Genomic DNA, 15064 nt, shown 5'->3' on the forward strand with positions numbered 1-15064 from the left:
AAGCCCCAGGTATCCTCCTGTCTCCACCTCCCCAGGACTAGGAGGTCCTGTTTACATGGATTCTGGAGAGGGAACCCTTAGAGACTGCACTACCTCCTTAGCCCACACTGTGTGTTTTTCTTGACCCCAAATGCCAAGCACTCTCACCTGATCGCCTTTAAGGAGCTGTTGGTGACAGACACGCAGGACGTGAGATCCAGGTGTTTCAGCTTGGAACAGAATCTGCTAAGGCTGTAACACGTGCTGGAAAAAGGCAGGCACACTAAAGATATTTTCAACCTTGTTTCTCACCCGGTCTCCCCGCGGCCACTCTGTCCCCAGACCCATCTTTATTCCTTACCTGTCAGTGATTTTTGTGCAGCCATTGAGGTTTAAATGTTCAATGTTTCGGCAGTTCTGTGCAAAGGTCCTAAAAGGGGATGGGGGCGAAAGTTGTGTGGGGTTTTTACTCAAAGTAGCACTGCCAGATACCGTAGCTACGGGGTGGCTGCAAGCTGCATAGTGGCCAACAGAGGGCAGCACAACCATCCACTTAGAACAGCGCTTTCCAAATCCTCCCTATGGCAGCAAAGGCCACAGACTCCTTGGCAGAGACGGGGTTCAGGAACCTAGGAGGCTCTCAGGCAGTGCCTGTTGCTAGCCTGGCACCACCCCACCCCACTCCACCCCCACCCTTGGGGATCAGCTGAGATGGGAGACCTGGCATTCCTCACTGGAAAGGTCAGTTTGGAGCAGGGGTGAAATCCTTCCTGTACTGGGCTCCGGGGCACTCCGACCACTGTCAGTATCACTAGTTTCAAGACCCAAGTTTGCTGACAAGGACCCCAAGGCCTGGAGAACAGCTGCCTCGACTGCAGGTGGGAGCAAGGCCAGAGGCAGATCACCACACCACTGCCACTCTTCCCAGGATGCTCTCAGGCAGTCTGCGTCTTCCTCAGATATGACTTCAGCAAGTCTCGGAGAATCGAGTCCCGGCTGTTTCACGGCCACGGGTATGTGCTCACCCTGTCCTGCCAATGTATAGGGTAGGGGACCAAACTGGATAAGCTCCAAGGTCCACGATGCTCAAACAGTGTGAGTGGAACAGATGCCAGCAGCTGCCATGTGTGACCCTGCAGTCTGCGTGTGAGGCTGGGGAGAGAACTGGCTAGAAGGATGAGACTGAAGATTGCCGAGGCCCCTTGGTGGGGTTCGGCGGCTACTTCTACCTGCAAAACTTAAAAATATGTCATTGTTTCTGGGACTGGGTAGTGAGAAGTTTGCACATATGTGCAAACAAACACGTGTACACAGTCATTAATTAATTAATGGACTGACTGATTTTTTTGTGTGTGGTGCTGGGGATCGTGGGCCACTCTCACAGACTACGCAAGCAATCACCATTCTGCACACTGTGCGCCCCAAGCCTAACAAAGGATAGGACCCAAAAGAAGAACAGTTACATAGAGCAGCTGCACCCCAGACTTAAACTCAACAGAGCATTGATGGGAATGAGAACTGCTCCATACCCAAGAAGGTGGAACCCATGACGCCTGCCCGACACCCAGCAAAACCCTGCGTGTTTTCAACAGCAGAGGAAACTAAATCTGCAAGGAACAGAGGACTTCTCTGTCCTATCCAAGTCTACTCAAAGCTGCCAGCAAAGACAGCAGGCAAGGGCACTGGAAGTACTGTCTGCTTTACCCAGAATGCGCTGTGAAGACATTTCTTGGAGACCTGAGAGGGTTTTGTGCATTTGAGAAGACGACATGCTAAACATGGTTGTGATGAAATGTATGGAAGGATTAACAACAAATTAGATACAGTAGGTAGAAAAAAGATCAGTGAGTCCGCAGGGCATGCACCAATGGCAGAGGATTTGCCTGGTGTGCACAAGGCTCTGGGTACGATCTGCAGTAACACATGTGCTCACACACAAACACACAGGATGCAGAATACATGGTGCATATATATGAGGTTCCATCCTCAGCACTGCAGAGGGCAAGAAAAACAACATATAAAAATCATTTCTCTATTTCTAGCAATGAACAGTGAGGTTGGAATAAAGCGTACAACCTGCAACAGCACTTCCAAATATGTAGAGGCAGGGGCTGGAGAGATGGCCCAGTGGTTAAGAGTACATACTGCTCTTGGAAAGGACCCGAGTTCAGTTCCCAGCACCTACAACTCCAACTCCAGGGGATCTGATGCCTTCTTCTGGCCTCCGTGGACACTGCACCCAGATACACATACCCCACTCAGCAACAGATAAACATGCCTCACGTAATTTAAAATAAATATTTCTGAAAAAAATTATTTTTAAAAAAAGAATATTTAGAGCTAAGCTTGACAAAATATGTATACAGCTTTCACACTGCCCAGCGCTGAGACCTAAGCAGTTATACACACAGGCACTGTGACAAGCACGTGACAGATTTGTGTTTGTCAGGGTGCCACTTCTAGGCAGAGGGAGCTGTAGTATCAAGTCTGTCCTGAGACCCCACCAGGACGCCCTGAAAAAAGCGGCCAGCTGCTTCTGTAATGCCACCAGAGCAGCTAAAACAACTTCCTAGAAGAGCAAAGTTGGAAGACCAGCTGTGTCTGACTTCAAGGCATGATAGTGTTGCTAAACAGAGTGACTGACAATAAGACATAGATTATGTTAGAATAGTAGGATTTGTATAGGCAAAACCCAAACCCAAATATGACCCCATGCTACATAGAAAAACCAGCTCTGGTCAGGGGCATGGCTGAGTGGGAATGTCTGGCATGAGTGAGACCCTGGATTCAGTCACTAACAACTGCCCCCAAATATTCAAAATAGATCTGAGTTTAAATCACAAAACTTCTGAGGGTAGTGGAGCCGGAGAGGGGTGAAGCAGTCAGGAACACTGGCTGCTTCAGCAGAGGGCCTGCATTCCGGTCCCAAAACTCACACGGCAGCTGATAAGTCCAGTTCTTCTCCTGGCCTCCGTGGGCACTGGGCACACATGGTGCACACTCATGAAGGCATTCGCACATAACACAGAAAACAAAAGTGAACAGATTTTAAGGGCATTTACAAGGAAAGCACGGGATAGGGTGGTTGTGACCTTGGGTCAGGCGTAAGTTCTTATGTTCCATAAGGAATAAGTTGGTGGTCTTTCATTAAAAACTTCGCTTTGGGGCTGGAGGGATGGAAGTACAGTGAGTTAGCAGCACTTGTTGTTCTTCCAGAGGATTCAAGCTCGGTTCCCAGCTCCCACATGATGCTCAACTGTCCATATCTCCAGTTCCAGAGGAACCCAACGCCCTCTCCTGGCCTCTGCAGACACCTGTACACATGTGATGCACATCGATCCATGAAGGCCCACACACAAACAAAATTTAAAAACTAAATAAAACAAATATGTACAGAAACTTCCCTTCAGACAGGCAGCTAAGAGACTGGGAGAGCGCATTTGCAAAGGTACTGCGCCAGGCACTGGTACCCAAAAATGTAATACGAACTCTCAAAAATAGCTGGGCAGTGGTGGTTCATGCCTTTAATCCCAGCACTCGGAAGATGGAGACAGGGGGATCTCTGTGAGTTCGAAAACAGCCTGGTCTATAGAACAAGTTCCAGGACAGCTAGGACTGTTACACAGAGAAACTCTGTCTTGAAAAAACAAAAATGGCAAAAAACAAAACAAAACCCAAACCTCTCAAAAAATGAGTGAAACAACCTATGAAAAAACCTGGGCACATGACCTAGACAGACATCTCCCCAAGATCCATGGCAGTGAGTCAGAGCATAGGAAGACACCCAGTGGTATCAGGACCAGAAAAATGCAGAACCACCACAAGATGCAACTGTGCACTACTAGGGCCACAGTGAAATTATGCCACACGAAACTTTGGCGGGAACATGGAAGACCTGGAGAGTCACAGACTACCATGGGAACCTAAAATAGAACATTCCTCTTGTAAAATAGATTGAAAGCTTCTTAAATGTTTAAGCTGGAGGCTGGAGCAACTGAAATGAACCATCGTGCAAGCGTGCAAACATCAGCAAGCATTACTTACAGAACCCAAATACTCCACTGCATAAGAAATTAACACCCACAACAGCTTTATCTGCACCCAAGCTGTCCATCAACATAAACGAACACAAGCAGTAGATCCCTGATAGTGGACAGTCCTGCTGCACAGCACTGCACACTGCAGCAGATCCTGACTGACAGCGCTGCACAGGACTGCCCGCTGCAGCAGATCCCCTGACTGACAGTGGCTGCACAGGACTGCCCGCTGCAGCAGATCCTGACTGACAGCAGCTGCACAGGACTGCCCACTGCAGCAGATCCCCTGACTGACAGTGGCTGCACAGGACTCCCCACTGCAGCAGATCCCCTGATTGACAGCAGCTGCACAGGACTCCCCACTGCAGCAGATCCCCTGATTGACAGCAGCTTCACAGGACTGCCCTCTGCAGCAGATCCCGATTGACAGTGGCTGCACAGGACTGCCCGCTGCAGCAGAGTCCCTGATTGACAGTGGCTGCACAGCATTGCCCACTGCAGCAGAGTCCCTGGGTGGCAGTGGTTAGATTTGGTACTTTGAATGGTTGTCTGACAATGACAAGCAGTTAGGAGAACTCACACTGTGAGTTTCAGCTCCCTCCCTTGCTGCTGTGCACTGCTAAGGCCTAAATCTGCCCTGTTCCCACAGGCTCCTGTGTAGAGCATGGGCCCTTGCTGGTGCTACCTGAGGAAGCTGGAGTTTTGAGGAGAGGCATCTAGCCAAAGGAAGCAGGTCGCTGGGGGTGGGTTCCTGGAACTCTCTCTCCTGGCTCGTTGATTCCTTGCCTTCAGCTTCCTGTTCACCAACCAGTCTCTGCCACATAATGTCAATGTGCGCAGGGTAGACAGCACAGACTAACCTAAAACCGGGAGCTGAAAGAAACTTCCCATAAGTTGCTCCTGTCAGGCAGCATTCTGGCCACAATGACCATAGCTCACCAACACCTGCAGTCAGACACTGGGGTTGGGGGGGGTGTTAGAGCTCACTAACCCCTGTAGTCAGACTGGGGGACAGGGCACAAAGTTCACCAACAACTGCGGCCAGACACTGGGGGGGGGGAGGGGACAGCTCACTACTAACCCCTGCAGTCGGACAGTGAGGGGGGACAGCTCACTACTAACCCCTGCAGTCAGACACTGGAGGGGGGGACAGCTCACTACTAACCCCTGCAGACGGACAGTGAAGGGGGACAGCTCACTACTAACCCCTGCAGTCAGACACTGGAGGGGGGACAGCTCACTACTAACACCTGTAGACACTAGGGTGGGAGGCACAGCTCCCAGCTGGCCACATGATAACCAGAATGAACAATGCAGCTATTCTAGAGACCGTGTTGTGTTTAGATGCAGATGTTTGATAAAGTATATCTGTGTTATGGGATAGGCTGTGTATTGGACGCTTTTGCTCAGTTCTGTGGTCATAGTGTGTTCCAAACACACTCAAGGCTTGGCTAAGCTCTGAAGTTCAGTGAGGTTAGTGTATTAAATGCAATTGTATGAGGTTACTTTTATTTTATGAATATGTATGTGTCTCTGTTGTACCATGTGAGTGCAGGTGCCCGTGGAGGCCAGAGGAGGGTGCTGGACTCTGAGCTCCCGGACATGAGTGCTGGGAACCCGGCAGGGGCAGCAGTGCTCTTGAGTCCTGAGCCGTTGTCCCCAACCCCTTAGGACAAGTGTATGAGACGGTTAGCCTGATACCTCGATAGCGCCTGCACATCTGTAGGATGTCACTGCTGGGCAGGAAAGCGGAACGAACGGTAGCTACAACCAGATGAATGACTGAATCCAGGGCAACTGTGCTGAGCGGCAGGAACCACACACAGGACAGTCTCCCCCCGCCCCCGATGCACAGATATCCACATAATCAATAAAGATTTTTGGTTTCAAACTCAGGACAAACCACTAAACATTCTTGGCCTCTCAACAGTGCTTCCTACCAGGCATGGTGGTGCACGCCTTTAACCCAGCACTCAGGAGGCAGAGGCAGGCGGATTTCTGTGAGTTCCAGGACAGCCTGGTCTACAGAGCAAGTTCCAGGACAGCCAAGGATAGTTCAAGCTGGTCTTGAACTCAGGAGATCTCCCTGCCTCTGCTTCCGAGGGCTGGGGTTAGAGGCGAATGCTACCACACCAGCCTGAACTAGTCTTTAATGTACACAGTGATGGTTTCATACTGGCATTGTTCACTGTGGTAGCTCATAGGTGTTGACCACGGTCAAGCCACATGACCTGTATTGGCCCTCCCTTCCTTTAGCCTTCTCTACTTTCTACTACATTCTATTTAAAAGACCCTCCTGGGGCTGGAGAGATAGCTCAGAGGTTAAGAGTGTTGCCTGCTCTTCCAAAGATCCTGAGTTCAATTCCCAGCAACCACATGGTGGCTTACAACCATCTGTAATGGGGTCTGGTGTCCTCTTCTGCCCTGCAGGCATACACACAGACAGAATATTGTATACATAATAAATAAATATTTTTTTTTTAAAAAAGACCCTTCTGAAGGCAGGGTGTGATGTGGGTCTCTGTGAGTTCAAGGCCATCCTGGTCTACTAGCAAGTTCCAGGGCAGCCAAAGCTACATAATCAAGAGACCTTGTCTTAAAAAGAAAAAAAAATCCTTCATGGGCTGGAGAGATGATCCAGCAGGTGAAAATGCTTGCCACCAAGCCTGGGGCCACTTGCTACTGAGCCTGATGCTGTAGCTAGCTTCATGTGTCAACTAGGGGTGACACAGTCCCTAAGCAGACGGGCCTGGGATACACTTAAAAAAGGAAGCCAGGCAAGCCAGTAAGCAGTGTTCTCCATGGTCTCTGCTTCAAGCTCTTGCCTGGAGTTTTTGCCTTAGCTTCCCTCCATGATGCGCTGTAACCTGTAAGCCAAACAAACCCGTTCCTCCTCCAATAAACGAAGGCTATCTAGGAGGAAGGGGACATGCATGCAGGTGCACAGATGCTACTGATCACCATAATAAAAGTAACATAATAAACCTGTCCCATCACGAGTAAGCAGAATTCCACCTTACAATACAGGCGCTTCTGAGTTACTTTGCAGGTGAGTAAAGTCTTGGAAGAAACTAGAGGAGAGGGTAGAGGGGACAGAGGAGAGTGAGAAAATACTCAGGTCTCAGGCACAGCCCCTCTGTCTGCCAGCTATTTGATGGTCACTCCTGGCACTTCCACACATGCTCTGTAACTGCCCCACTGGCATCCAGGAGAGCGAGCTCATACTGGGCAGCTGAAGCCATATGTCCCCAGGCTGTTCCGTTCAGGACAGTGGAGTTTCAGTGGCTCCAAAGCCATAGCTCTCATGATGCAAATTACCACAGAAAGGACTTAGTGGAAGAAAAGAACAGAATATGTTTGCTTTGCTTTTGTTGATGTCACCCATCAGCTGCGGTGGCTGTCACTCACTTCAAGGAGGAGTCCCCAACGCCGATGCAACCCCGCAAGCTGAGTTTCCTGAGGAAGCCACCGCACCTCTTGGAGATGTTTTCCACAACTCGGCCCTTAAATGGAGAAAGGTGGGAGATGGTCACTTTTTCATGCTGTTTATTTCATAACAGAATAAGCTAAACTAAATGAAGTTTTCCAAATGCAGCTAGAGACGCACCCGATGCTCTCTGAGCCAGTCCTCACCTGTCTCCCACCAGCACAGTGAGGATTCTGACAGCCTCACCGCCTTTCCAAGGATTAGACAGCACCATCTCCACGATACCAGGGGCCATATTTTTGATTTGTGTTTTGTTTTTTTCAGACAGGGTTTCAGTATATAGCCCTGGCTGGCCTTGAACTTACAGGGGTTACATCCTTAAAGAAAACTGGCTCCTCCCTCTCTCAACAGCTATCACTTGTCCAGCTGCCAATAGTTCCTCAGCTATGGGGGAGAGCATTTTTCATAACTATAAAGATTGATGCTGAATGTCCAATTGCTTTATTTTATATTTTTATTTATTTATACATGTATGCATGTAAAAGTACCATGGCATATGTGTGGAGATCAGAGGTCAATTTGCAAGAGTTTGTTCTCTCCTTCTACTATGTGGGGCCCCAGAACTAATCTCAGGTAGTCAGGCTTGGTAGCAAGCGCCTTTACCCACTGACCCGTCCGTCTCCTGGTCTCACATGTCCAGTCTCCGAAGGCATGGAAATTCCTCACCTCAGGGAAGCACATACACTCAGAAAGAGGGGCACGGAGGGAAGACCCCTAAGCTCCTGACACCTGAACACTTCATTCCGCCTTTCCTGTCAACCCCAGGTGCAGAGCCCACTTCCCTAGGTAAGTACTCAGACTCAGCCTATTGTTCCTCAGTTTCTTCAGTTTTTTTTTTTTTAATTATTTTTTTATCGATTTGTGCACAATGTGGGTGGAAGAACCCTCAGCGGCCACAAGAGGGCATCCGATTGCCTAGAACTGGAGTTACAGATGGTTGTAAGCCACCATGTGGTATTGGGAATCAAACCCAATCCTTTGCAGGTGCAGCAAGTGCTCCTAACCACTGAGTTTCTCTGCAGCCCCTCTGAAGTCTGATATTGAGAGGACCAACGCATTAGCACACAGGGCATGCTCAGAACAGTGTGGGTGGTCAGGAATTACTGCTAGGTGCTATCTACAGGGACTAGGCTTCCTTTTCCAGAGGACAAGTGGATCCCTTGGTCCTTGCCTTCTCCACTCACACACCAAAGCGGAGGAATGAGGGGCTCCAAGGTGAATAGTGAGAGAAGTGTTCTGCCCACTCGCTGGAGATGTTTGAAATATGGAGAGACCCTGCTCAAAAACCATTACCACAAATGATAGCAGAGTAACGTCTAAGTAGGTAAAGGTGCCTGTCACCAAGCCGAAGACCTGAGAACCAACTCCTGCAGGTTGTCCTCTGACCTCCACTTCTACCCTTGGCAAATGCATGTCCACACACACACACACACACACACACACACAATAAATAAATACAAAATAACTTAAGTGAACTAACCTACCTCTACATCTGTTTGGAAGTTAAAAAGGTCTATTCTCTGCCAGTTGCTTCCATCCAGGGCTAAGATGTTCCACGCCTGGGAAATGGAGGTAGGAGAGGAGGTGGGGTGAGAAGGACACATCCTCTGAGAACAGATGATGTTTTGGATTCCCAAACATTTACCTGTAATGTTGTGTTTGACCCAAGCTCAGCCCTCTCATCGATACTAGCAACCAGACAATACTCTACCTTGGAAATCTGTGCACATCGACAAAGAGTTACTATGTCCAAGAAGGAGAAAATTCTAGAGAGAGAGAAAAAGATGAGATGGTGTCAGCATCTTAGGACAGTTAGAACTTGGAAGATAAAATCTAAGGCATCACGTGGACACACAGAATTTTCAAGTGCCCTTGGCTCACACTCTCAGATGGCAACACACTAGCACACACTAATTTCCCACCCAGTGTCTGCCTGCTCCTATTCTGCTTTAATCCGTCCTCTAAATTCTCCCCAAGAGTAACTAATTCCCTGTCCTCCTAATGTTCCTAATGTGCAGCACCAACTCCTGGCTCAGATACTGGAGACTCAAATAACACAGTTCAAAAGATCTGATGAGAAACCCCTTTGTTCACCTGCCAAAGAGTTCTCACAATCTTTAAGCACTTTTTCCCAGGCAAAAGCCCAAGAGCCACAGCGAAAGACAGGGAGGAGGAGCAAAAGGACAGACAGATGGAAGCCTGGGATGTCTATAACATCATGGGGAACCTCCTTCAGCCAATAACCTTTAAGAGGCTGGGCCAGGTGATGGTGTGACCTTTGGGTCCCAGAGAAAAACCGCTGGCCAGCCCAGGGCTCGCGCTCTCTCTCTGGTTCTCGCTTTACACACCTGATGTGGGACTTCTCGTTCCTGTTCCATGAGTTTTCTCCTTATAATAAAGAAATATAATTGGAATCTGTTGGAGTTATCTTGGGATCCTTTGACTCATGCCCTCACCCCCCTTTCTATAACATCTAGCACCCAACGTGGGGCCCAAACCCATGACCCTGAGATTAACAGTCTCATGCTCCACTGACTCAGATTATTTAATATTCTGATATGAAGTCTTAGTCTTTAAGTTATGCAGGTATTTAGTATTGTAAGTCGATAGTCATTCATGTTTGTTATACATATAGTCAGATTAATTAGGTTCTTTAGATACATAAAGATTGTATTCTGCATAGACAGGTAATCTTCAACCACTTCAAGGATCTGCAGAACATGGCATTTAAATAACTTAGGGTTCTGTTGATGTGAGACACAATTGCTCCTGACAGCACCAATCTATTCCCTAGAGAATGTTGAACACCGAAGACACTACACTGGGAGTTTGTTTTCTTCTTGGCACAATTGGCCTTTGGGCAAGGAACTGCGCATGCCTTGACCACTGACAAAGAACATGATGTCTGGACTGGACAAGCAGGACACATGGAAAAGGACTGCCAAACCTTGCCAAGACAGGGTAATATGGTTCTGAAAATTTTCCTGCTTCTGAAAATGGTCTGTCAAGTTACTCTAGGCCTTAGTCAAAATTGGTTGCTTCAACATTGCAAATGAGACTTTGGGTGATTGCTCAGGTAGCCAGTTGTCTCTGTCATATACTGCACATTTTGGAGCTGCTTGGTCACATTTCCTGTCTACTCAAGTAATATTATCTCCCTTCTCAGGCCTACAATGGGGCTGAAGATTAAATAGTTGTAGTTACCTTCCTCTTATGATTTAGCCAAGCCATTTCCAATTCAACACTTAGACTCCTTAGGATAGAATGTTTATTAAAACTTTTAGTATATGTTCCTTGCTTAATATTGTTTATGCTGGTTGTAATCCTAATTTTATACTTGATATCTGTTCCTAGTGTATATAGTTTTGTATTGGGTTTGAAACTCTCTTATTTAGACAAAATGGGGAGGTGATGGGGAACCTCCTTCAGCCAATAATTTTTGAGAGGCTGGAGCAGGTTAGGGTGTGACCTTTTGGGGATCCAGAGAAAAACTGCCGGCCTGCCCAGGGTTCACTTTCTCTCTGGTTCCCCCATTACACACCTGATGTTGGACTTCTCGTTCCTTGATGTGGGATTCCCCTCTGTATGCTGTGGATACCACTGGTTAATAAAGAACCTGTCTTAGGCCTGTGATAGGGTAGAGTAGAGCTAGGTGGGGAAAACTAAACTGGATGCTGAGGAAAAGGAGGTGGAGTCAGGAGAAGCCATGGAGCTTCTGCCAGAGACAGACATGTTGAAACCTTGCCGGCAGGCCACAAGCCTCATGGTAAAATAAAGAATAATGAAGATGGGTTAATTCTAAGAGCTAGCTAGTAATATGCTTAAGTAATTGGCCAAGCAATGATTTAACTAGTACAGTTTCTGTGTGGTTATTTCAGGAGTCTGGGCAGCTGGGAAACAAACAAGTATCCTTCTTACTACAATTCCTGTTCTGTGAGTTTGCTCCTTATAATAAAGAAATATAACTGGAATCTTTTGGAGTTAGCATGGGATTCTTTGACTTGTGTCCTCACCTCCCTTTCCGGTATCAATAACAATAACTGTTTTAGAGGAAGATGGTCATTGGTGTGGCAGGGCCTGGGGGGGTTCCTCTGACACTGGAGGTGCTGATGGCAGCAGAGTGGGCGCATTGTGTGCACTGCAGTGCTGGGGAGAGACACTGCGAGGAGGGGGGACCTGCTAAGGGCAGGCACGATGCTGTGTGGGCAAAAGACAACGATATGCACGTGTGAGCAAGGGGACAGGATAAGATGGCAAACGCACACCAGTAACAGTCCCCAAAAGTCTTCAAAGTCACAGACAGTGTTGATTTAAAATTTTGTGGGCTCAGGGGTGATTGACAGAGCCCTAGAGTGCCACACTGCTGCACACTACCATGGGACTAGAGACGACAGATAACGCTCTCCAACAGAGGCGCTGTGAACACAAGGGACAGAAGACCAAAGGCTGCACTGACAGTAACAATCTAAGTACAGAATGTGCTAGCAGCTGAAATGTGTGCTTACATATAAATCCACACCCTTCACCAGGATCTCTGCACACCTATGTAACCTCTAAGGGAATTCATCTTGTTCGCCCCACAGGCCCTCCTGCCCAGTAGCCATCTTGGTAGCCCACAAGTGGCCCCACAAACTACCCATGCACACATCATGCTGGGGTCCAATGCAAAAGTGTATGATAGAGATGAAAGGGAACTAGTTAAGGTCCCCTTTAATATCTCAATGACAATCCATGTGACAATGGCACAATCTACCATCCCCCAGTAACGGCAACACACTTCTGGCTAAAGGACTGCTGTGCACCATGTGCCACCTGCAAGCTGCAGGTTACGTCACTTGTCACAGCCACAGGGTGAGGAGAGGACCAGGGGAGTGTCCATTTCAGAGACAGGTTACTTGACCAAGCTGTAGGGATGAAAAGGGTGGAGCTGGAATCTGAACCCAAGTAGTCCAGTTGGCCCGTGACCTCATGTGCACTGCCTGGGAAGGTCTGACACAGCAATTCTTTCTTGGGACCTGACTGGCCACCGTGTGGAGAAGCGAAACAAGACCTTTGTGGATTGGAACAGACAGGAGCCAAGTGGCTTAGAACACATCTTGCGCTGATCACTCTGAATGAAAAAGCGCATCCCGGAGCATTTCCATCATGTCCCCACACACGTCTTTAAACTGAGCGCCATCTCATTTCCACAAATAGGCATGGTGCTATTTCCAGCTGCCAATCTGCAGCCTACGCTGATTCCTGACTCATGGTTTGATGAACGAAATCGATGTGAAAGAGACCCTAGGGCACTAGTGACAGACACAGACGGCGGGGGCATGGAGAGGGCACAGCAGGTAAGGGTTTCTGCCGCTAGGCTTGCTGACCTCCAAGTTGTCCTCTAACCACCACACAGGTGCCACGGCTTGCTCCAACCTTCTCTCTCTCTCTCTCTCTCTCTCTCTCTCTCTCTCTCTCTCTCTCTCTCTCTCATACACACACACACATACACACACAGAATGAGAGAGAGTAAATACATTTTTTAAAGTAAAAAACAAAGAAGCTGGGTATTGGTGGCACACACCTTTAATCCCAGCACTTGAGAGGCAGAGGCAGGCCAATGTCTGAGTTTGAGGCCAGGCTGGTCTACAGAGCAAATTCCAGGACAACCAGGGCTACACAGAGAAACCCTGTCTTGAAAACTAACAAAAACGAGAAGAACAAAAGAACCCCCCCCCCAAAAAAAAACAAAGAAGAGAAAGAGCTAGCTGAAGCAGGGACTGACTAGTCATGACCCTTGAGGACTCTTTCTAAAGAGGTTCCCAGCTTCCACCCATGAGAGCAACCCTAGAGTGCAAAGCTATACACACACAAAAGGAGGAAGTGGAGATTGCGAGTGTGGCCCGGGTCACCGGAGACGGCCCCTAGGTGTGCCTGTGGGACACCCTCACTGATTGAGACAGGAAGCCCACTGTCAGGAACCAAGTCCTGGACAGAAAGAACAAGCACTGGAGCTGAGCGGCACCCGCTGCTCTCTGAGTGACTGTGGCTGCCATGTGACCAGCGTCTCACACTAAGCTTGCCCCTTGCCCACAGCGGACAAAGAGCAGTCTGTGGACCAGAGAGCCTGGCCCCTAAGGGGGAAGTGTCGGTCAGAGGATTTCTCACAGCCACAGGGGCCAGCACAGGTCTTCTTAGACGTGACCCTGCTGTGGCCTCCGTGCACATCTTAGATCCGTGTTAGCTACAGAGCTCTGCCCTAGGTTGTTTTGGCCGGGGAGAAGGTTGAGACAGGGTTTCACTGTATAGCAGTCCTGGGACTCGCTCTGTACACCAGGCTGGCCTCAAACTCACAGAGATCCGCCTGCCTCTGCCTCCCGAGTGCTGGGCCTGCCCTAGGTTTTGAAGTTGCATCGTGCAGACTCCTGACCCTTGTTCATCAGGCCATTCATCCCTCGTTCTTCTCGACCTTCTGAGTTCCCATCTCCTTCTAGACTCACGTCGATGGCATTACATTGAGTCTGCAGGAAACTTGGACAGAATAGGGTTTAGAGTATTGGGGGTGAAAAAGTCTGACCACATGAGTCTTTAATTTGCTAAGCAATATGGCTAGGATTAAAGCAGTGGCTTTGACAGCTGGATCCACCCCCATTCCTTAGCTTTCTGAGAGTCTAGTCTCATGACGGAGGTACTGGCCAGAGCCATGTCTATTGCCACAACTCTATAGAGTTTCAAAGTCCATGTAGCCACCAAGAAGCATGTTGTCGGCTATTCATAAACACCATTTAAGTGTTTGCTGGCGGGTCCTCTTAAAATAGCTGCAAGAGGGCTGGAGAGATGGCTCAGAGGTTAAGAGCACTGGCTGTTCTTCCGGAGGTCCTGAGTTCAATTCCCAGCAACCACATGGTGGCTCACAACCATCTGTACTGAGATCTGGCGCCCTCCTCTGGCGTGCGGGCATACATCGAGGCAGAATGTTGTATGCATAATAAATAAATAAATAAATAAATAGACATTTAAAAAAAATAAGGAAAAAAAATAGCTGCAAGATTTTGCAGCTAAAGCTGAGTCAGGAAACCTCTCTTAAATGAGATGTATTTGCCTCTAGTAAACAGAGCCCATCCAAGAAAATGCTGCTACCGAGAAGCCATGCTTAACTCTGTTCTTTTGTGTCCAGAATTACTTCCCAAACTCAGGTTTTAAGTGGATTCTGTTGTCCACGTTGGCACCATTTGTTAGCAAAGGCTTCTGTCCTGCCTGGTCCCCAGAATCAAATGTCTCTCTGCAGTCAAAAAATTCAAAGAAAACACAATAATATACATAATACAGACTCTCTGTGTATATTCCATCTTTGTGTGGCTTAGTTTTCTTTACTCCTTTTAATCTATGACTGTCTGTCTCTTAAAGACTTTGTTTTATTTTTTAAAAACCATTTACTTCTTTTTATAACTATACTCTTTCTTCTCTCTCCCAAGCCTCCGTACATTTATCCAGCACTGTGATCCATTTCGAGGTCTTTTTTTATGTGAATCTGTCTTTATTGTGTATCTGTAATTATTTTCTGACTAAGCAGGCATGGCTA

At 48.1% G+C, this 15064-nt stretch overlaps 1 protein-coding gene across 2 annotated transcripts in view; it reads right to left on the reverse strand.

The window, feature by feature from the left end:
- Nucleotides 1-15064, reverse strand: part of Fbxl2 (F-box and leucine rich repeat protein 2) — a 42501-nt gene that overhangs the window by 13343 nt on the left and 14094 nt on the right. The window contains exons 3-7 of one of the 2 annotated variants that reach the window (XM_038323497.1): nucleotides 9215-9269; nucleotides 8988-9062; nucleotides 7425-7519; nucleotides 341-409; nucleotides 148-243 (exon numbers count right to left, since the gene is read on the reverse strand). In XM_038323497.1, the coding sequence (XP_038179425.1) occupies nucleotides 148-243; nucleotides 341-409; nucleotides 7425-7519; nucleotides 8988-9062; nucleotides 9215-9269 (390 nt within the window). Of the gene's footprint in view, nucleotides 1-147; nucleotides 263-340; nucleotides 410-7424; nucleotides 7520-8987; nucleotides 9063-9214; nucleotides 9270-15064 lie in introns of those variants that run through there. The other variant, XM_038323498.1, reaches the window with a different exon arrangement.

This window comes from Arvicola amphibius, chromosome 3, assembly GCF_903992535.2.
Source record: "Arvicola amphibius chromosome 3, mArvAmp1.2, whole genome shotgun sequence".
Lineage (NCBI taxonomy): Eukaryota > Metazoa > Chordata > Mammalia > Rodentia > Cricetidae > Arvicola > Arvicola amphibius.